Source organism: Phyllostomus hastatus, unplaced genomic scaffold (genome assembly GCF_019186645.2).
Source record: "Phyllostomus hastatus isolate PE091 unplaced genomic scaffold, TTU_PhHast_1.1 phas_contig_34, whole genome shotgun sequence".
Taxonomy (NCBI): Eukaryota; Metazoa; Chordata; class Mammalia; order Chiroptera; family Phyllostomidae; genus Phyllostomus; species Phyllostomus hastatus.
Window position 1 is genome coordinate 14,234,427 of NW_025333857.1, and position 16,415 is coordinate 14,250,841.

The window sequence follows — 16,415 nt, forward strand, 5'->3', positions numbered from 1 at the left end:
TGCCCTCTATGATCACTCCCCGACATACATCACCACACCAAAGTGAAGTGGGTTGCCCTACTCTGGTAAATACCTAAGGCTCTGCCCCTTACAACATAACAGGTGCACTGAGACAAAGACATATGGCCCAAATGAAAGAATAAATTAAAACTCCAGAAAAAAACCTAAATGATGAGGAAATAGCCAACCTATCAGAAGCAGAGTTCAAAACATTGGCAATCAGTAAGCTCACAGAAATGATTGAGTATGGGAGCAAAATAAAGGAAGAAGTGAAGGCTATACAAAGTGAAATAAAGAAAAATATACAGGGGACTAACAGTGAAGGAAAGGAAACTGGGACTCAAATCAGCAATTTGGAACAGAAGGAAGAAATATACATTCAACCAGAACAGAATGAAGAAACAAGAATTCAAAAAAATGAGGAAAGGCTCAGGGAACTCTAAGACAGCTTTAAACATTATAACATCTGAATCATAGGAGTGTCAGAAAAAGAGTAAGAGCTTATTTTCAAATGGAAAACTTTTTTGAAAAAATAATGAAAGAAAACTTCCCCAACTTGGTGAGGGAAATAGACATGCAAATCCAGGAAACTCAGAGAGTCCCAAACAAGTTGGACCCAAGGAGGAACACACCAAGGCACATCATAATTAAATTACTTAAGATTAAAGATAAGTAGAGAATCTTAAAAGCATCAAGAGAAAAAGAGACAGTTACCTACAAAAGAGTGCCCGAAAGACTATCTCAAAAGAAACCTTATGGGCAAAAAGGGGCTTGAAAGGAGTATTTGAAGTCATGGAAGGCAAGGACCTGCATCCAAGACTACTCTATCCAGTGGGGAGGGGGAAGGGAGAGTGTAGGGGAAAGGACACAGAGAATAAGAAGAATAACTGGTAGGCACAAAATGGACAGGGGAAGGTTAAGAACAGTATAGGAAGTAGAGAAGCCAAAGAACTTATATGTACAATCCACAGACATGAACTAAGTGGGCAGGCATGCTGGAGGGTGGGGGGCAGGGTGGAAGGGGAGAAAGGGGAGAAAAATGGGACAACTATAATAGCATAATAAAAAATTACTTTAAAAATGAATAAAAGAAAAGAAGCTCAAGACAAAAAAAATCAGTAATATACCTGCATTCCAGAATTAATCAATTAAAAATATAATTAAATATATTATTTACCATAACACAATGTCTTTTCTAATAACTTAGTAGCTAGGAATAAATCTAATAAAAGTAGATAATACTATTTTAACAAATTTACAAAACCTTATTTGACATTCATAAATAGTAGGATCACAATCCTTCCAAAATTATTTCATAAACTAAGTATAGGTTTAACCTGCTTTCTAAAAGAATTTTTTAATAAAACTAATAAAATGATTCTTAAATATTAAAATATAATGAAGAGGCACATATAGGGCTCATGACTTACAAAAAGAAGAACAAAGAAATAGACTTTTCTAACAAATAATGGGTTAAATTATAAAACCACAATACCTAAAATCATAAATGTAATAGGAAGTCCAAAATAAACCAAAAAGACATGAAATTTGGAGATTGTATCACAAATCAAAAAACTATTGAGTAAATGATACAGAACACCATACCCAAAAATGAATTCTATATAAAGATTTTGGGATAGGAAAACCTTTAGCATACATGACTCTTAAAGCAAAACATTAGAGAAGAAAATAATAAAATTGTCAAAATTCATAAACTTTTGAAAGTCCAATTCACCTTATTCAAGATTGATAAAACAGAAGGTATTGGTAATATATATAAGAAAGCATTATTATCCAGAATAAAGTATGCCTGCAAATTAATGAGATGCCTATGAATTAAAGTATGCCTACAAATACCCCCCCACAAAAGAAGTCACAGAACAAAAAAATCACAGCAATCACAGAATGGACTATATCAAAGGCAAATAAGGAAATGAACATTATCATTAAACAATCATGTATTAATAGCTATAGGTAACACAAGGAAGCACCATTTACCCTTATTATACTACCAAAATGCTTAAAGACTGTAGGGAACCAGAACTAATATAAGCATCAGAATTCAATTCTCCAAATGGCTCAGTCATTTCTCTAATTTGCACCAAAAGATTTCATGTATTTCCTTAAAAACCTGCAATGAATTGAATCAGCCACTCAGAAAGACACATCATTTCTCCTCTAATTTAAATTATCACACACACCTGAGTACAGACATACACACTTTCCCATACTTACTAGCTATATATGCACATATATACATATACTCACATTATATACTTTTTCAATAATCTTTTAATCCACACCCAAGGATATGTTCACTGGTCTTAAAGAGAAAGGAAGAAAAAAGAGATGGAGAGAGAGAGAGAAATATTGATGTGAGAGAGAAACATTGATCAGTTGCTGACCAGGCATCAAACCCTCAACCCAGGCAAGTGCCCCAACCAGAAATTGAACTGGCAACCTTTTTGGTGTATGGGACAACACTCCAGTCAACTGAGCTACCCAGCTGGGTCTTATGTTATATATTCTTTTTGTATATGCATACATAAAATGACTATCATATTTTTACTAGAACAAAAATCCATTTCTGGCCTTTTCAACATCTATGGAAAATAGAAACCTGAAATTTGATGGACAAAAACTGAACAAAAACACTCCCAAGACAGAGAAAGTTACTAAAAAGTATTATTTTGAAAAACACTGACCAAAAGAGTATAAAAATATTATAGAAGTTGATTGCACTTTTATATTCTATGAAATAAAATTTTACTATGAATAGGTTCTCTTAAGCCAAAGAAAACACCACCCTCAAAGTACACATTAGTATTTTTTAACTGTCTTGTGTTTTTTCAACATTCTTATTTTTTAAGGTCTTGAAAATAGTCTTAAAACTATATAACAATGAATTCTAGCTGTATTTATAAATTTAAACCCTAACTGAAAAGAGTGAAAACTCATGATTCCAAATGTTTTTTAACATGTTTTATTTCAAAATGCAATTTCCTTTATTTTTTAATGATTACATTTTAGATAACTATTTGAAGTCGGTTTCCTGCTTTGAAACATCAATTTTTTAAAAGCTGCGGGTCTTAAGTGAAGGAATATAAATTAATGCTAGTCCCCACTGGTGGATTTGAATATATAACTTATTATTTAAAGAAAACAACATGTAATAAGGGTCGTATAAGAAGTTGGATTCAAAATAACCACGTGGATTCCATTCTCAATGCATACCTTTAGTTTTGCATCAGTGCTATATTTTTCTTTTCTCCAATGTGCTTCCTGTTTCTTCAGTTTCTCCAGGTCATTTACCAGGTCAGTGCAGCGAGTACTTAACTTCTCATTTTCCTCTTCCAGATTTTTTATAAGCAGTCTGTTTTGCTCTTCCTTATTCTGTACACTCTCTTTCGTGTCCTGCAGAACAGTACCACAGGACCAATAACAAACAAAAAAATGGTGAGAACTAATTAGCAATTATAAACTGCAGTTTTACCCTCATAGCAGCTTCTATATTTGATAGCCAAGGTCACCTGTATATTTTTATTGGCCTCTTTTCATGCAGGTGGATGGGTCATATTTTTTCACTGGATGACAGCTTTGATGAGTACACATTTGCAAAGAGCCCATTAATTGATCAAGCTGCCTTTGATGCTGTCCCCAGCTATTTTTTGAGACCCACACAGACATATCCTCCCAGACCTAGGTTTTATCAATTAATAATGCCAGTCCCATCAGAATCTAATTACAAGAAGCCACATATTCACACTCCTACTTTCTTAGCTCCATTTCCATCATTAACTATTTATCTGAAAGTTATAAAGCTTGGAGTATTAGCTTTAAAGCATCTTTCTCAGAGTTTTCTCATGTGAAAAATCTGTGGTACAGCAGGGCCTAAGGCAATTTTTCCTCCAAGCTTGTCACTTTCTGTGTCACAAAAGCTGACAAAGCTTAAAGTAGGACTTCAAAGCAAGTAACACTGTAAAACTATGTTCAACTCACACACCTTAACTTCTTGCCTTTTATCTTTAAATTTCTTCTGCAAGTCGCAGAATTCTTGCCTTAAGAAAGCATTTTCTTCATCTACTGCAATCTTCCGTTTTACAAGGTCATTTATGTCCCGTTTTAATCCCAATTCTCTCTACAAAAATAAATAAATAAGTTATTGGTGAGCTAGTATCTCTAAGAAATACTCATTTTATTTAGAAAGATTCAGATCTTGATTAAAATATGAGGATTAACTAGCTTTCATAATAACAATGCTCATTTCCTTCTTGTTGGAATGTCCATAACTTTTTAAGTAAACTGTGCAAGTGTGATACCTAGTTATTAGTTGAAGCTGAAGAACACGTAAAAACTGGTTATCAAATAGTAAGCCACATTCAGAAAGCAAATATTTGGGATTTAGGTGTGTAATAAGAGAAAAACAAAATTTTATGAAACATTCTATCTAATTAAGGAAAATTAATACTAGCTACAATATTACACTTTTGAGGTATCATTTAAAAGAAATATTTTTTAGGGAAACAACTACAGCTTTTTAAGGCATTAGTAATTTTAAAGAATAAAAAAATGGCAAGTTCATTTTGGTACCAAAAATATCTTGCTCCACTGAAAGAACATTCAGAATAGTATAACTACCACAATTTTTAACTGAATATTCTTCTTATCTGCCAGAAAAACCTAAATACCTAAATGATATCTAATTGAAGGAGGTACCCATGACTCAATCCTTAGTTTCCCACACCTCTCATTATAGCTTTTCCCTCAGAAAATGCACCCACTCTCCTAGTTCATGGTCTCATCTTTGTCTTGACATCACCCATAATCTAGCCCTGACTCTCCCAATCTCCAATCCCACATTTCCAACTTTCTATGCAAACTTCAACTTGGATTATCATCTCCCACCTAAAATTAACATGATAAAACTGAAATCCATATTCTGATGCTATCTCTCTCTTAAACTTCTTCAAATTTTGTCAACCCATCCATTTTTTTCAACTGAAAATTATTAAGACTACTATTATTAAAAGTATTATCTGGCTATACACACTTTTTAAAAGCCTCCTAACCATCCTTAACAGCATCCTTCCCTCAAGCCCCATTTGCCTGTCCAGCCAAGAATCAGACACTTCAGATATAAACACACTGTTTTCTTATTAAGTAATATACTCAGTAGAATCTACCCCTGAACTTTATTCCATCTCTGATCTATCACTGATGTTCATCTAATTATTAAATGTCTTTATTTTGTATTCTCATATTTACTTCTAATATTCTCCAAAAGAGTTGAGGATGAACTTAAAGATTCAGAGATAGGGTAAAAAACAGAGTTTAAAGAATAAAATGAGTGTATCTTCTATATCCCAATTTCTTAAAGCCATAATGTTAATTGATTTTATTTTACTTCTACTTAATAATATTTTATTTTTTCATTTTTTATTGTTGTTCAAGTACAGTTTTCTGCCTTTTCCCCCCACCCCAACCCTCTCCATCTCCCTCCCATTCTCCCCCCTGCTGTTATTGTCCTTGTGTCCTTTATAATTGGTTCCTGCACACACTTCACCCTTTTCTCTGAAATTCCCTCCCCTTTTCCCTCTTGTCATGGTCAGCCTGTTTTCTATTTCAGTGTCTTTGGTTATATTTTGCTTGTTTCTTTGTTTTGTTGATTAGGTTCCTGTTAAAGGTGAGATCATATGGTATTTGCCTTTCATCACCTGGCTTATTTCATTCACCATAATGCTTTCCAGTTCCATCCATGCTGTCACAAAGGGTAGGAGCTCCTTCTTTCTTTCTGCTGAATAGAATTCCCTTGTGTAAATGTACCATAGTTTTTTGATCCATTCATTTACTCATGGGCACTTAGGTTGTTTCCAGCACTTAGCTATTGTAAATTGTGCTACTATGAACACTGGAGTGCATAGGTTCTTTTGGATTGGTGTTTCGGGGTTCTTAGGATGTAATCCCAGAAGTGGAATTGCAGGGTCAAAAGGCAGTTCCATTTTTAGTTTTCTGAGGAAATTCCATACTGTTTTCCATAGTGGCTGCACCAGTCTGCATTCCCACCAACAGTGCACTAAGGTTCCCTTTTCTCTACAGCCTCTCCAACACTTGTTGTTTGTTGCTTTGTTTATGATGGCCATTCTGACCAGTTACTTAAAAGTATTTTAAACAATAAATACAGTCATAGGCCACTTAAGAATGAAAGTATGTTCTGAAAAATGCACAATTAGGTGATTTCATTTTTGTGTGAATATCAGAGTGCACTTTCATACACTCAGATGATATAGCCTACTACTGTAACTTTATGTGCTATATATGTTTTGCAGTGCAGTAGGTGTGTTTACACGAGCATCACCGGAAACAAGTAATGCACTGCGCTACCATTATGATGGCTATGACAAAATTCCTAGGCCACAGGAATTTTTAATCATATGGAACCATATGGGACTCCATTATAATCATACAGGACCTCTGTAGTATATGCGGTCCTCCACTGACCTGAAGTTATGTGATGCATGACTGTGCAGACAAAAATAATCTGTGATAAGTGCAGAAGATATTAAGAAAAATAAAAACAGCACCCCTATATCCACAAGCATCCAACTAAAAAACACAACTCTACCATTATCTTTGAAGTCTTGTGTATGGTCCCTGAACCTCTCACATGGGTAAGCACTGTACTGAAACTATGGTTCTCACCCTTATCTTGACTTTCCTTACATTCTGAAGACATATATATCCCTATTTAATGCACTGTACAGTTTAGCGTATATTTGAACTTCATATAAATTAAACCATACTACACATATTCTGTGGCATGCTATTTTTGCTCAATATACATTATATTCCCAAATCCATCCATTCTGATAGATGTACCTATGGTTCAATTACCTTGGAGTGTAAAATTACTCCATTATATAAATATACTATTATATACTTATCAATCCCTTATCATTGCATATTTCAGCTGCTTCACATTTCATGTATATATACTGGATCATGAAGTAAAATGTATTTTTTTTCTGTATGGGGATAGTACTAAAAAATTTTGGAAAACACTGCTCTAAATTATATATACTTTGAGGTGAAATTGCTAAGTCATAGGATAGATGCATTTCAGAGTTCTCAATAGCTCCACATCTGCAGCAACACTTGACTCTCAGGCTTGTTAATTTTTACGAATCCAGTAGATGCACATGACACCTCAACACAATTTTCATTTCTATTTCCTATGTGTCTGACATCAATCCATCAGCATAAAAATAGATCCATCAATATGGCCCAACCACATTTCATAGCCCGTTTTTCTATTTCCATCTAAGTCTTATCGTTCTTCAAATTCAATTTCTACCCTCTCCACAAGCCTTTCCCAACTATCACAGTAATCTGGGACATTTCTAAATTTCTGTAGTACATACATTAGTCATTTGGCATATAAGATACTACCTAGCCTTTTAACTTTTCCTCTATGTATACATATTGTCTCTCAAACCAGATTAGTAAATCTTTATAAATGAGATTGACAATGAATTATAAACTCAATGAACTTAATTTTTAAATAAAAAGCACACTACAGTGGGAAATTAGTTAACCAAAACTGTCATATTCTGGTAATTCATTTAATAAATTTTACATTATATCACATAATCATTAAAGCAATAAAAAATTAGATAAAGATGTATTCCCGGTAGAGGAGGATTGATAAATTAAGCCCTTAAAGATTTGTAAAATCTTGTATAATTCAACATATTTTTCTAATAAAATATACCCTCAATGATCTACTTTAAATTATAAAAGCACAGGTATTTATAATTATAGTTCATTTTACAATTTAACTTTATGAAACTTTTTCAATAAACTTTCCTAGGTAGAGTACATTCTTAATGGTCTGGCTTGAGTTAATATTAAAATAGCAAGTAGAACTCAGAGGAACCATAAAGCAAAAGCAAAAAGGGTGACAAGAGAAAGTATGTGTGGAACAAATAATTTATTATGAATAAGCCATGAAATTAATAATTCACATTATGGTCAAAGAAGTCTATAGACTAAGAAGAGAATGATAGTATGAAGCAGGGAAAAAAGGGCAGGGGCAGCAACATAAAGCTTGAAACTCTATCAGGCAATACTTGAGCATAGTTAATTTATTATTTATATGACCTACTTTCAAATGGTCCAGAAAGTTTTAATACAAACACGTAAGTAGTAAAACCACAACTAAAACAATGCTAAGTATAGAAAGAGAAAGGGATAAGAGGACTAATTGTCATTGAGAACCAAAACTTATTTTTTAGTTTTCAAGAAGGTAAGGAAACAGGAAAATATAATGTTAAAGAGCAATCATCATCTAATTAAATATAATATATGGTTATTAGCAGAGTCATGCTATCTAATGAAATATTAGAAGGAGGATTTATTACATGGCCTATAATAAACAGTGACAAAGCTAAAGTATACTCTTACCAAAATAAGTTATATGACAACTATATACTATTATCAATAAAATATCATATTAGACTGCACTTCTATGAAAGTTTTTATTCAACTAGCTAAAAACACAGTATACGTGTATAACTTTCTAGTAATTTAAGGCTTATATAAGCTAAGGAGTTGTCATTCTTAACTATTACTCTATTCCATGGGCTAGAAGTTTTGAAAATTTAGAACTATATATATAATATTACTCAGTGGAACAACAAACACAATGGAGGGACCCCTCCTGGTGTCCAATCCAGCACGTAAGGAAATTGTAAATCATCTCCCCTATTCACACAACATTAAAAAAAGCTGAAAAGACTGAAAATCAGCAACCCTTCTTAGCTGCGTCAGAGAAATGAGATCATCAGGCAAACTACTATTACCAAAACTGGAAAGTCAAACAGGCAGATGGAGAGAATCACAATTTACCAAAGCAGAAATCCAGGAGAAAACTTCATGGGAACCTTTACTGGGATAGGAAAAACCTTATCTATAACTAAGGGATTGCTGGAGGATCCGTGTAGATATGTTTGAGAGTTAACAGGTCCAGGAGGGCCCAGTTCTAGAGAGACAGGCAGCTGAGCCGGAGAGGACGCACAGCAAGGTGTCAGACCACCCAGACAAGTCAGGGTTGGCTGCACAAGAAACTAAAGACTCAAAGCTAGCTGTAAACTACAGTGGGGATTGCCATGGAGGGATAAACTCCCAGTCTCACAGGAGAGTTCACTGGAAAGTGGGACTAGAGTGGAACAAGTGAGTACATTGTTCCCTCTCTGACCTCTCCCCCACAAACAGCGCCACAACACAGCAGAGGGTTGGAATTCATATGTAAAATCCTGTGGGGGTTGCAATGGCAGGAGAAACTCTCAGCCCCACAAGAGAGTTTGTTGGAGAGACCTACGGGATCCAAGGACTCACACAAACCCACCGACCCAGGAATCACCACGTGAAAGAGCACAATCTGCTTGTGGGAAGTGGGAGAAGTGATAAAAAGTGGGTCTAGAACAGAGCGAGTGAGTGGTGGTGTTCCCTCTCAGGACACTCCTCCACAGACAGCACCACAACACAGCAAAGAAGGTTGGCCCACCCTAGCAAATACCTAAGGCTCCACCCCTTGCAACATAACAGGTGCACCAAGACAAAGAAATATGGCCCAAATGAAAGAACAAATCAAAACTCCAGAAAAATAACTACGTGATGAGGAGATACACAACCTGTCAGATACAGAGTTCAAAACACTGGTAATCAGGGTGCTCACAGCAATGACTGAGTTTGAGAGCAAAATGAAGGAAGAAATAAAGGCTATACAAAGTGAAATAAATAAAAATATACAGGGAACCAACAGTGAAGGGAAGGAAACTAGGACTCAAATCAACAATTTGGAACAAAAGGAAGAAATAAACATTCAACCAGAACAGAAGGAAGAAACACGAATTCAAAAAAGTGAGAAGAGGCTTAGGAACCTCTGGGATTACTTGGAGTGTTTCAACATCCAAATCATGGGAGTGCTGGAAGGAGAAGAGGAAGAGCAAGAGTGGTAAACTTATTTGAACAAATAATGAAGGAGAACTTCCCCAATCTGGAGAAGGAAATAGACTTCCAGAGGGTCCAGGAAGCCCAGAGAGTTCCAAAGAAGTTGGACTCAAGGAGAAACACACAAAGACACATCATAATTAAGTCACCCAATGGTAAGGAGAAGTAGAGAATCTTAAAAGCAACAAGAGATAAGGAGACAGTTACCTACAAAGGGGTGCCCACAAGACTATCAGCTGATTTCTCAAAAGAAACCTTGCAGGCAAGAAGGGGCTGGGAAGAAGTATTTAAAGTCATGAAAGACAAGGACCTACATCCAAGATTACTCTATCCAGCAAAGCTCTCATTTAGAATGGAAGGGCAGATAAAGTGCTTCCAAGATAAGGTAAAATTAAAGGAGTTCATCATTACCAAGCCCTTATTATATGAAATGTTAAAGGGACTTGTCTAAGAAATAGAAGATCAAAAATTATCTTAACAGTAAAATGACAACAAACTCACAACTATCAACAACTGAACCTAAAAAACAAAGACCAAAAGCTCAGCAAACAACTAGAACAGGAACAGAATCACAGAAATGGAGATCACATGGAGGGTTTTCAGTGGGGAGGGGGAAGGGGAGAATGGGAGGAAAGGTACAGGGAATAAGAAGCATGATTGGTAGGTATAAAATATACAGGGAGATGTTAAGCATGGTATAGGAAACAGATGTGAAAGAACTTGTATGTTCAACCCATGGACAGGAACTGAGCAGTGCTGAAGGGTTGGGGGATACAGGGTGGAGGGGGTATAAAAAGGAGAAAAAAATGGGAAAATTGTAATAGCATAATCAATAAAATATTCTTTAAAAAAAGAGAAACTATTTTACCAAAGTCTAGTGGGGTTTTAGCAGAGGCTAACCAACCTGAAGGAAAAAAAAATACCCAACTTAAATACCCTCTAGCTTTCCTATCTCTCCCAAGGGAGTAAAAACAGAGAAGTTCTTTGAAAGTCACAGCCTAGGGGCACCTTAAAGACTACAGAATACTTCCCCACTCCCTCACACCTCACCACCATATCAACAGGGCTTTTATATGATAACTAAAAAATTGTGTGTCCACATGACAATTACAAGTCTCTAGAGAAACCCAAATAAAAAAGGACACCAAAGTAGAGTTTAGCCTCTGACACCTACAACTACCACAAACAGTAAACAGCCTAACCTGATCAAGTTAAAATCTCATCCTCAAGGCCTTTTTACCTCAGTAATTTTTACCCATCTGGTTAGTTTTGTGTGTCAACTTGGCTAGACTGTTTTTTGATCAAACATCATTCTACATATTGCTGTGAAGGTATTTTTTAGATGAGACCAACACTTGAATCAGTGGAATCTGAGGGAAGTAGATAACCCCTCCATAATGTGATCAGCCTCATCCAATCAGTTGAATGAAGGCCATAAGATAAGGAATATGGTCATCTGAAGACGAAATTTTTCCTCCAAAGTGCCAACAGCAACTCTTCCCTGAGTCTCCAGCCTGTCATGCAGAGTTCATACTTGCCAGCCTTTAACATCATGGGCCTATGCCTTAAAATCAATTATCAATCAATTATCTCTCAATCTCTCTCAATCTCACTCTCTCTGTCTCTCTCTCTCTCAGATTTTGGTCCCATTTAGGACTTTGTTCTTAAGATTTCAAGTACATGAATTCTACCACCAATTTGAATGAACTTGGAAGCAGATTCTTTCAAAACTAAGCCTCTAGATGAGAATTCAGCCCAGTCAAAACCCTAATTAAAAAACCTTATGCAGTCCTCAGGAGAGGAGCCAACAAAGCAATGCTCACATTCCTGACCCACAGCAACTTGATAAACATATGTGCTGTTTATGATAATGTATAATAGAGCACAGAAAACAAATATAAGTCAACCTATTCCGCAGAATTTATACTAGAAAATAATGGGTAAATGGAACATAAGCATTATAAATCTTGACAGTATCTTAAAAAGAAACAGAACCAAATAATGCAAAAAACAGGAAATGAAGTCCTCTAATTACTCTCTGTAAGTTAATTTTGAAATGCAGGAGAAATAATGGCTAAGTAAAAGTATGGTACTTTTCTAATTTTTTTCCCAGGGCACAATTGAGAGATACTCTAGATTTTTCTGAATATATAAAATAATAAACAATCACAGGAACAACAATATAGACTCTAAACCTCCCAAATGATCAACATGAGAGTGCATATACACATAAGCACATACAAAGAAAGAGAAGACATGTAGTGAATTTCAAAAACAAAAGAAATATTAAAAACAAAAGTATAAGGTCAGAGAACAAAGACCAAATACATTGTTCCAAAAAAAGCAAATGAGATGAACTTACCTTTAAAAAGGTAAATTGTATAAATTGAGCCAAAACACAAAGTCCAATCAAATACTATATGCAGAGGTTCATCTAAATATGAAATATTACAGGGAACTGTTCCACATGTCATGGGAATGTAGCCCAGCTCCCACTGGGAAAAGCCAATGGGAAGTGAGATCCGGCACACAGAAGCCATGCCCACAGACAGGTTCTCCTGTGAGGAATCAGGCCTGCATTGTACCTAGGCTGCTATGAGACTTGCTTTTGCTACAACTTCCTCACCCTGAATTGAGACAGCAAGTGCTTACTGTAACTTCCTAAAATCTGAGCTAAACCTCCCAAGTTAGGAGTATAACCAGTTCAAACACTTTTCCTCTTGATCTGTAATATCCTTCTCTTTGAAGTAACTAGCAACACTCTTTCCTTTGTTATCTATAAAAGGTAATTACCTACAGGGAACCTGTGCATCATAAATGAGGACCATCCTCAATGTAATATTCCCAGAAAAGCAATAAAAGCCTGTCCAGGCAGGGGCTGGGGGACTCTCTCTCACTTAGAGAGCGGCCATGCTGTCCCTTTTTCTCCACAGGACTTCTGTAGTCTATGTGAATTTGTTCATTGTGGCCACAACACATGGACCCTGCTGGCCAGGATCTGCATCACAATATAAAAGAATGAACAAAGATATAACACATTAATAAAAAAGAAAACTGGGAGAAAGATAATGATTTAAGAAAAAATAAAGATATACTGTATTTTGCCATGTGTGATGCGCACCCACATTTTTGTGTGCATATTATACACAGGATTATTATGTCTATGGTATGTAATCATTATGCCCATGCATAATGCACATCCTTATTTTTTTCACAAAAATTTGAGCAAAAGAGTGTGCATTATACACAGCAAAATATGGTAATCTGAAAAAATAAAGAGATGAACAAGTTAGAATGAATGTGCTGAATCTTGTTATATTAAGCCCACAGTCTCCACCTTCATCTAGAATTCTGCTAACTCAAGTCCTCTTGCATTGTATATTTTTAATTTCCTTCACCATTACTTCCAAATATTTTGCCTAATATTTTTAAGTGCAGAATCTTCTTTTTCTTCACTGTCACAGTTCCTCATTCTTTTCCATTAATTTGTTAAAATTAACTTATCTCTTAAAACATCATATACCAACTTTCCTTGTGTTGCTTTCTAGAATCACTAAATATTATTGCTGAATTTAATCTTTTTCACAAACTCCACTTGCGGAAGCATTTTACAACTTGACCAACTTTTGCTTCTTAAAACTTTGTTTTCAATTCATGAGATATTGCATTTGTACCTCTCTCTTCCTCCCTGAACAGTCAGTTTATCTTTTACTGAACTTTGCTCTTCCTCTCACTCATTAACAATATCAACAATATCTTGTTCTCAGAATTCTCACTGTTTAAGCTCTTCCCTTAGCTATAACACTAAATATCTACATCTTAAAGAGAAAACTCCCTTCCAAAGGTCAGATTCATGCTTTCAAAAGTCTGCTAAAAAAATCTCTAAATAGAAATCCCACCAATAACTAAAACATAAATTATCTAAAAGATCAAAACCTAATCCTCACAGTAAGTTGTTACTGATGATAATAACCCTATTTCTGATAATAATGCCACTGTTCTCTGGTTTGTCCAGGCTAAAAACCTAGTAGTCACTTTCAAATTACTGTGAAGTCCTATGGTTATAATTCACTTACCTTTCATTCCTGAATACCTAATAGTTAAGGTTTATGTCATTACTCTTAAGAGTATGAAAATACCTTCTAATAGATCTTTCCACTATTTTTTTTCATTTTTCAACTGTCTATATTGATTATCCACTTTATTTTCATAGACTGCAGCTCAATTAACTTAAGTTCCCAATCAAAAACCTAGATAAATTTCTTTGGCCTATCAGTAAAATCCAAATTTTTCTTTCAAGCAATCAAGGCCTTTCTTTAATATATATGCAACATAAAATTAGTCTTATATCAGCTTACATACCTAGATATTATCTATGAAACAAACTATAAATGTCAATATTACTCAAACATACTCCTACCTTCATGCATTTTGCTCAGTGTTCACTTTGGGCAAATCCTCCTACAATCTCTACCTATTGAAACCCATTTCAACACTTCAAGGTCTCTCCATATAATGTAATCAGTCCTTCCTTTGAATCTTTACAATATTCTGCTTATGATTCTCTCATGGCACATATAATACATTGTTTTTTTCTGTTTATATTATACATTCAACAATATTCAATGAGCATCTATTATGAGCCAGGCAATACAGTAAATATTAGGTGTCAGGTAAACAAAGGTCAATAGTTATACAAGATTCTCCACCCAACAATGATAAAAAATTTTTAAAAAGAATGTCAATATTTTTTAAAAATGGATGCTACAGCTATCTAGAACACATGAACTGAGCATTGCAAACTTAATGCCCAAGGATACAAAATAGTGCCAAAATCCATTCTCCCCTGTAGAATAGAGTTGTAACTGAGAAAGTGATTGCTCAGCCTGGATCCACAGTTTCCCAAATCCCCTGAATCTTGGGGTGTCCATATGACTCACTTTTCCCAATGGAATGTGAATACAGATGATGTTGGTCACTTCTACGTCATAAAGCTGTATCAATTAGACAGCTTAGCCTAGCCTAATTAATACACTAGGCACATGACAATATATATCTTAGAAGACATTTTTTGATATACAGATGGCAAATAAGAACTGGTTTTTTCCCCACAACAAACTGATTAACATGTAATTTCTAAAATTTCATCAATATAGTGTCAATTATGACCTCTACTATAAAGAAAACACAATTTTGCTCTGCCTAGTAGTTCAGTTAGTAAGTTATCCTGCTACTCCAAGGCTGCAGGTTCAACTCCTGGTCAGGGCATATACAAGAATCAACCAATGAATGCATAAATAAGTGGAACAGCAAGTCAATGTTTCTCTCTCTCTCTTTCTCTCTCTTTCTCTGTCTCTAGCAAATTCATGTTTCTCTTTCTTTCTCTCTCTCTAAATTCAATAAATAAAAAATTTTATAAAAGAAAACACAAAGTTGCAAAGGGTATAAATTTCAAATTTGTATGTCAAATAGGAATCTATATTTCATTTTAAAAAGAGTTTATATGAAAGTAGAGAATGGATAAAATAATTGTATCTTTTATCTAAGTTAACTTCCACTTTTAGTCTTCTAATAAAACAACTTTATAATAATAACCAACCTAAGATCAAAGTTCTCGTGACCCTTTAATGAACTAGGAAGGAAAACAGAGTCAATGTCAGAAGAGAATAGTTGCCAAAAAGAACCTCCATTTAACCCAGAAAAAATTATAGGTCATTTAGCCCATATGAACAATTGGGTACAAAATTAATTTAAATATATTATGCATGACATAGGCCATTCTTATAACAAATTTCTTGTACCTTTATTTTGAAGATGTTTAATATCTTGAAAATAGTTCCTACAAGTACTGACCAAATGGATTTTTGCAGTGATAATATACTGTCTATATAAATTATATGTAATGATATACTTATGTAGTTAGTATATTATATATATTTATTATACAGTACATGCAATAGTATGATTTACTGATTATATATAAAAGATAACATCGTGCTAACTCAAAAACACAAGTTTTCAAAAGATCAAATAGAATCATCCTACTTACTGTTGATCTTTTCTACAAATAAAACCATACTAAAATTTACAAGTTTCAGAAGTGAATAATTATTAAAAATAAAAGGCAAAATTCCATAAAACAATGAATAAGTGCTAAATACTGCTATAAAACTCTAACACCATCTTAAGAGTTTTAATGTATAAATAACACAGCCTATTAAATCAGAAAACAGTAAGTTACAAGCAAACTACAATAACAAAGAATAATCCAACTATAGCAGTTTCAAAATAGTAATGGTTTTAGTATAATGATATTCTTACTGATATTCTCATTGAACATTATTGCAGAAATAATTTAAAATAATCACAAAAATTTACTTCCTGAAACAAATACAGTATTTTAAGTA

At 34.4% G+C, this 16,415-nt stretch overlaps 1 protein-coding gene across 2 annotated transcripts in view; it reads right to left on the reverse strand.

Annotated features, from left to right (window-relative positions):
* The window catches only part of CNTLN (centlein), a 294,809-nt gene that overhangs the window by 218,050 nt on the left and 60,344 nt on the right, over nucleotides 1-16,415 (reverse strand). For both annotated transcript variants that reach the window (XM_045840845.1, XM_045840844.1), the window contains exons 4-5: nucleotides 4,004-4,138; nucleotides 3,235-3,414 (exon numbers count right to left, since the gene is read on the reverse strand). In XM_045840845.1, the coding sequence (XP_045696801.1) occupies nucleotides 3,235-3,414; nucleotides 4,004-4,138 (315 nt within the window). The remainder of the gene's footprint in view (nucleotides 1-3,234; nucleotides 3,415-4,003; nucleotides 4,139-16,415) is intronic.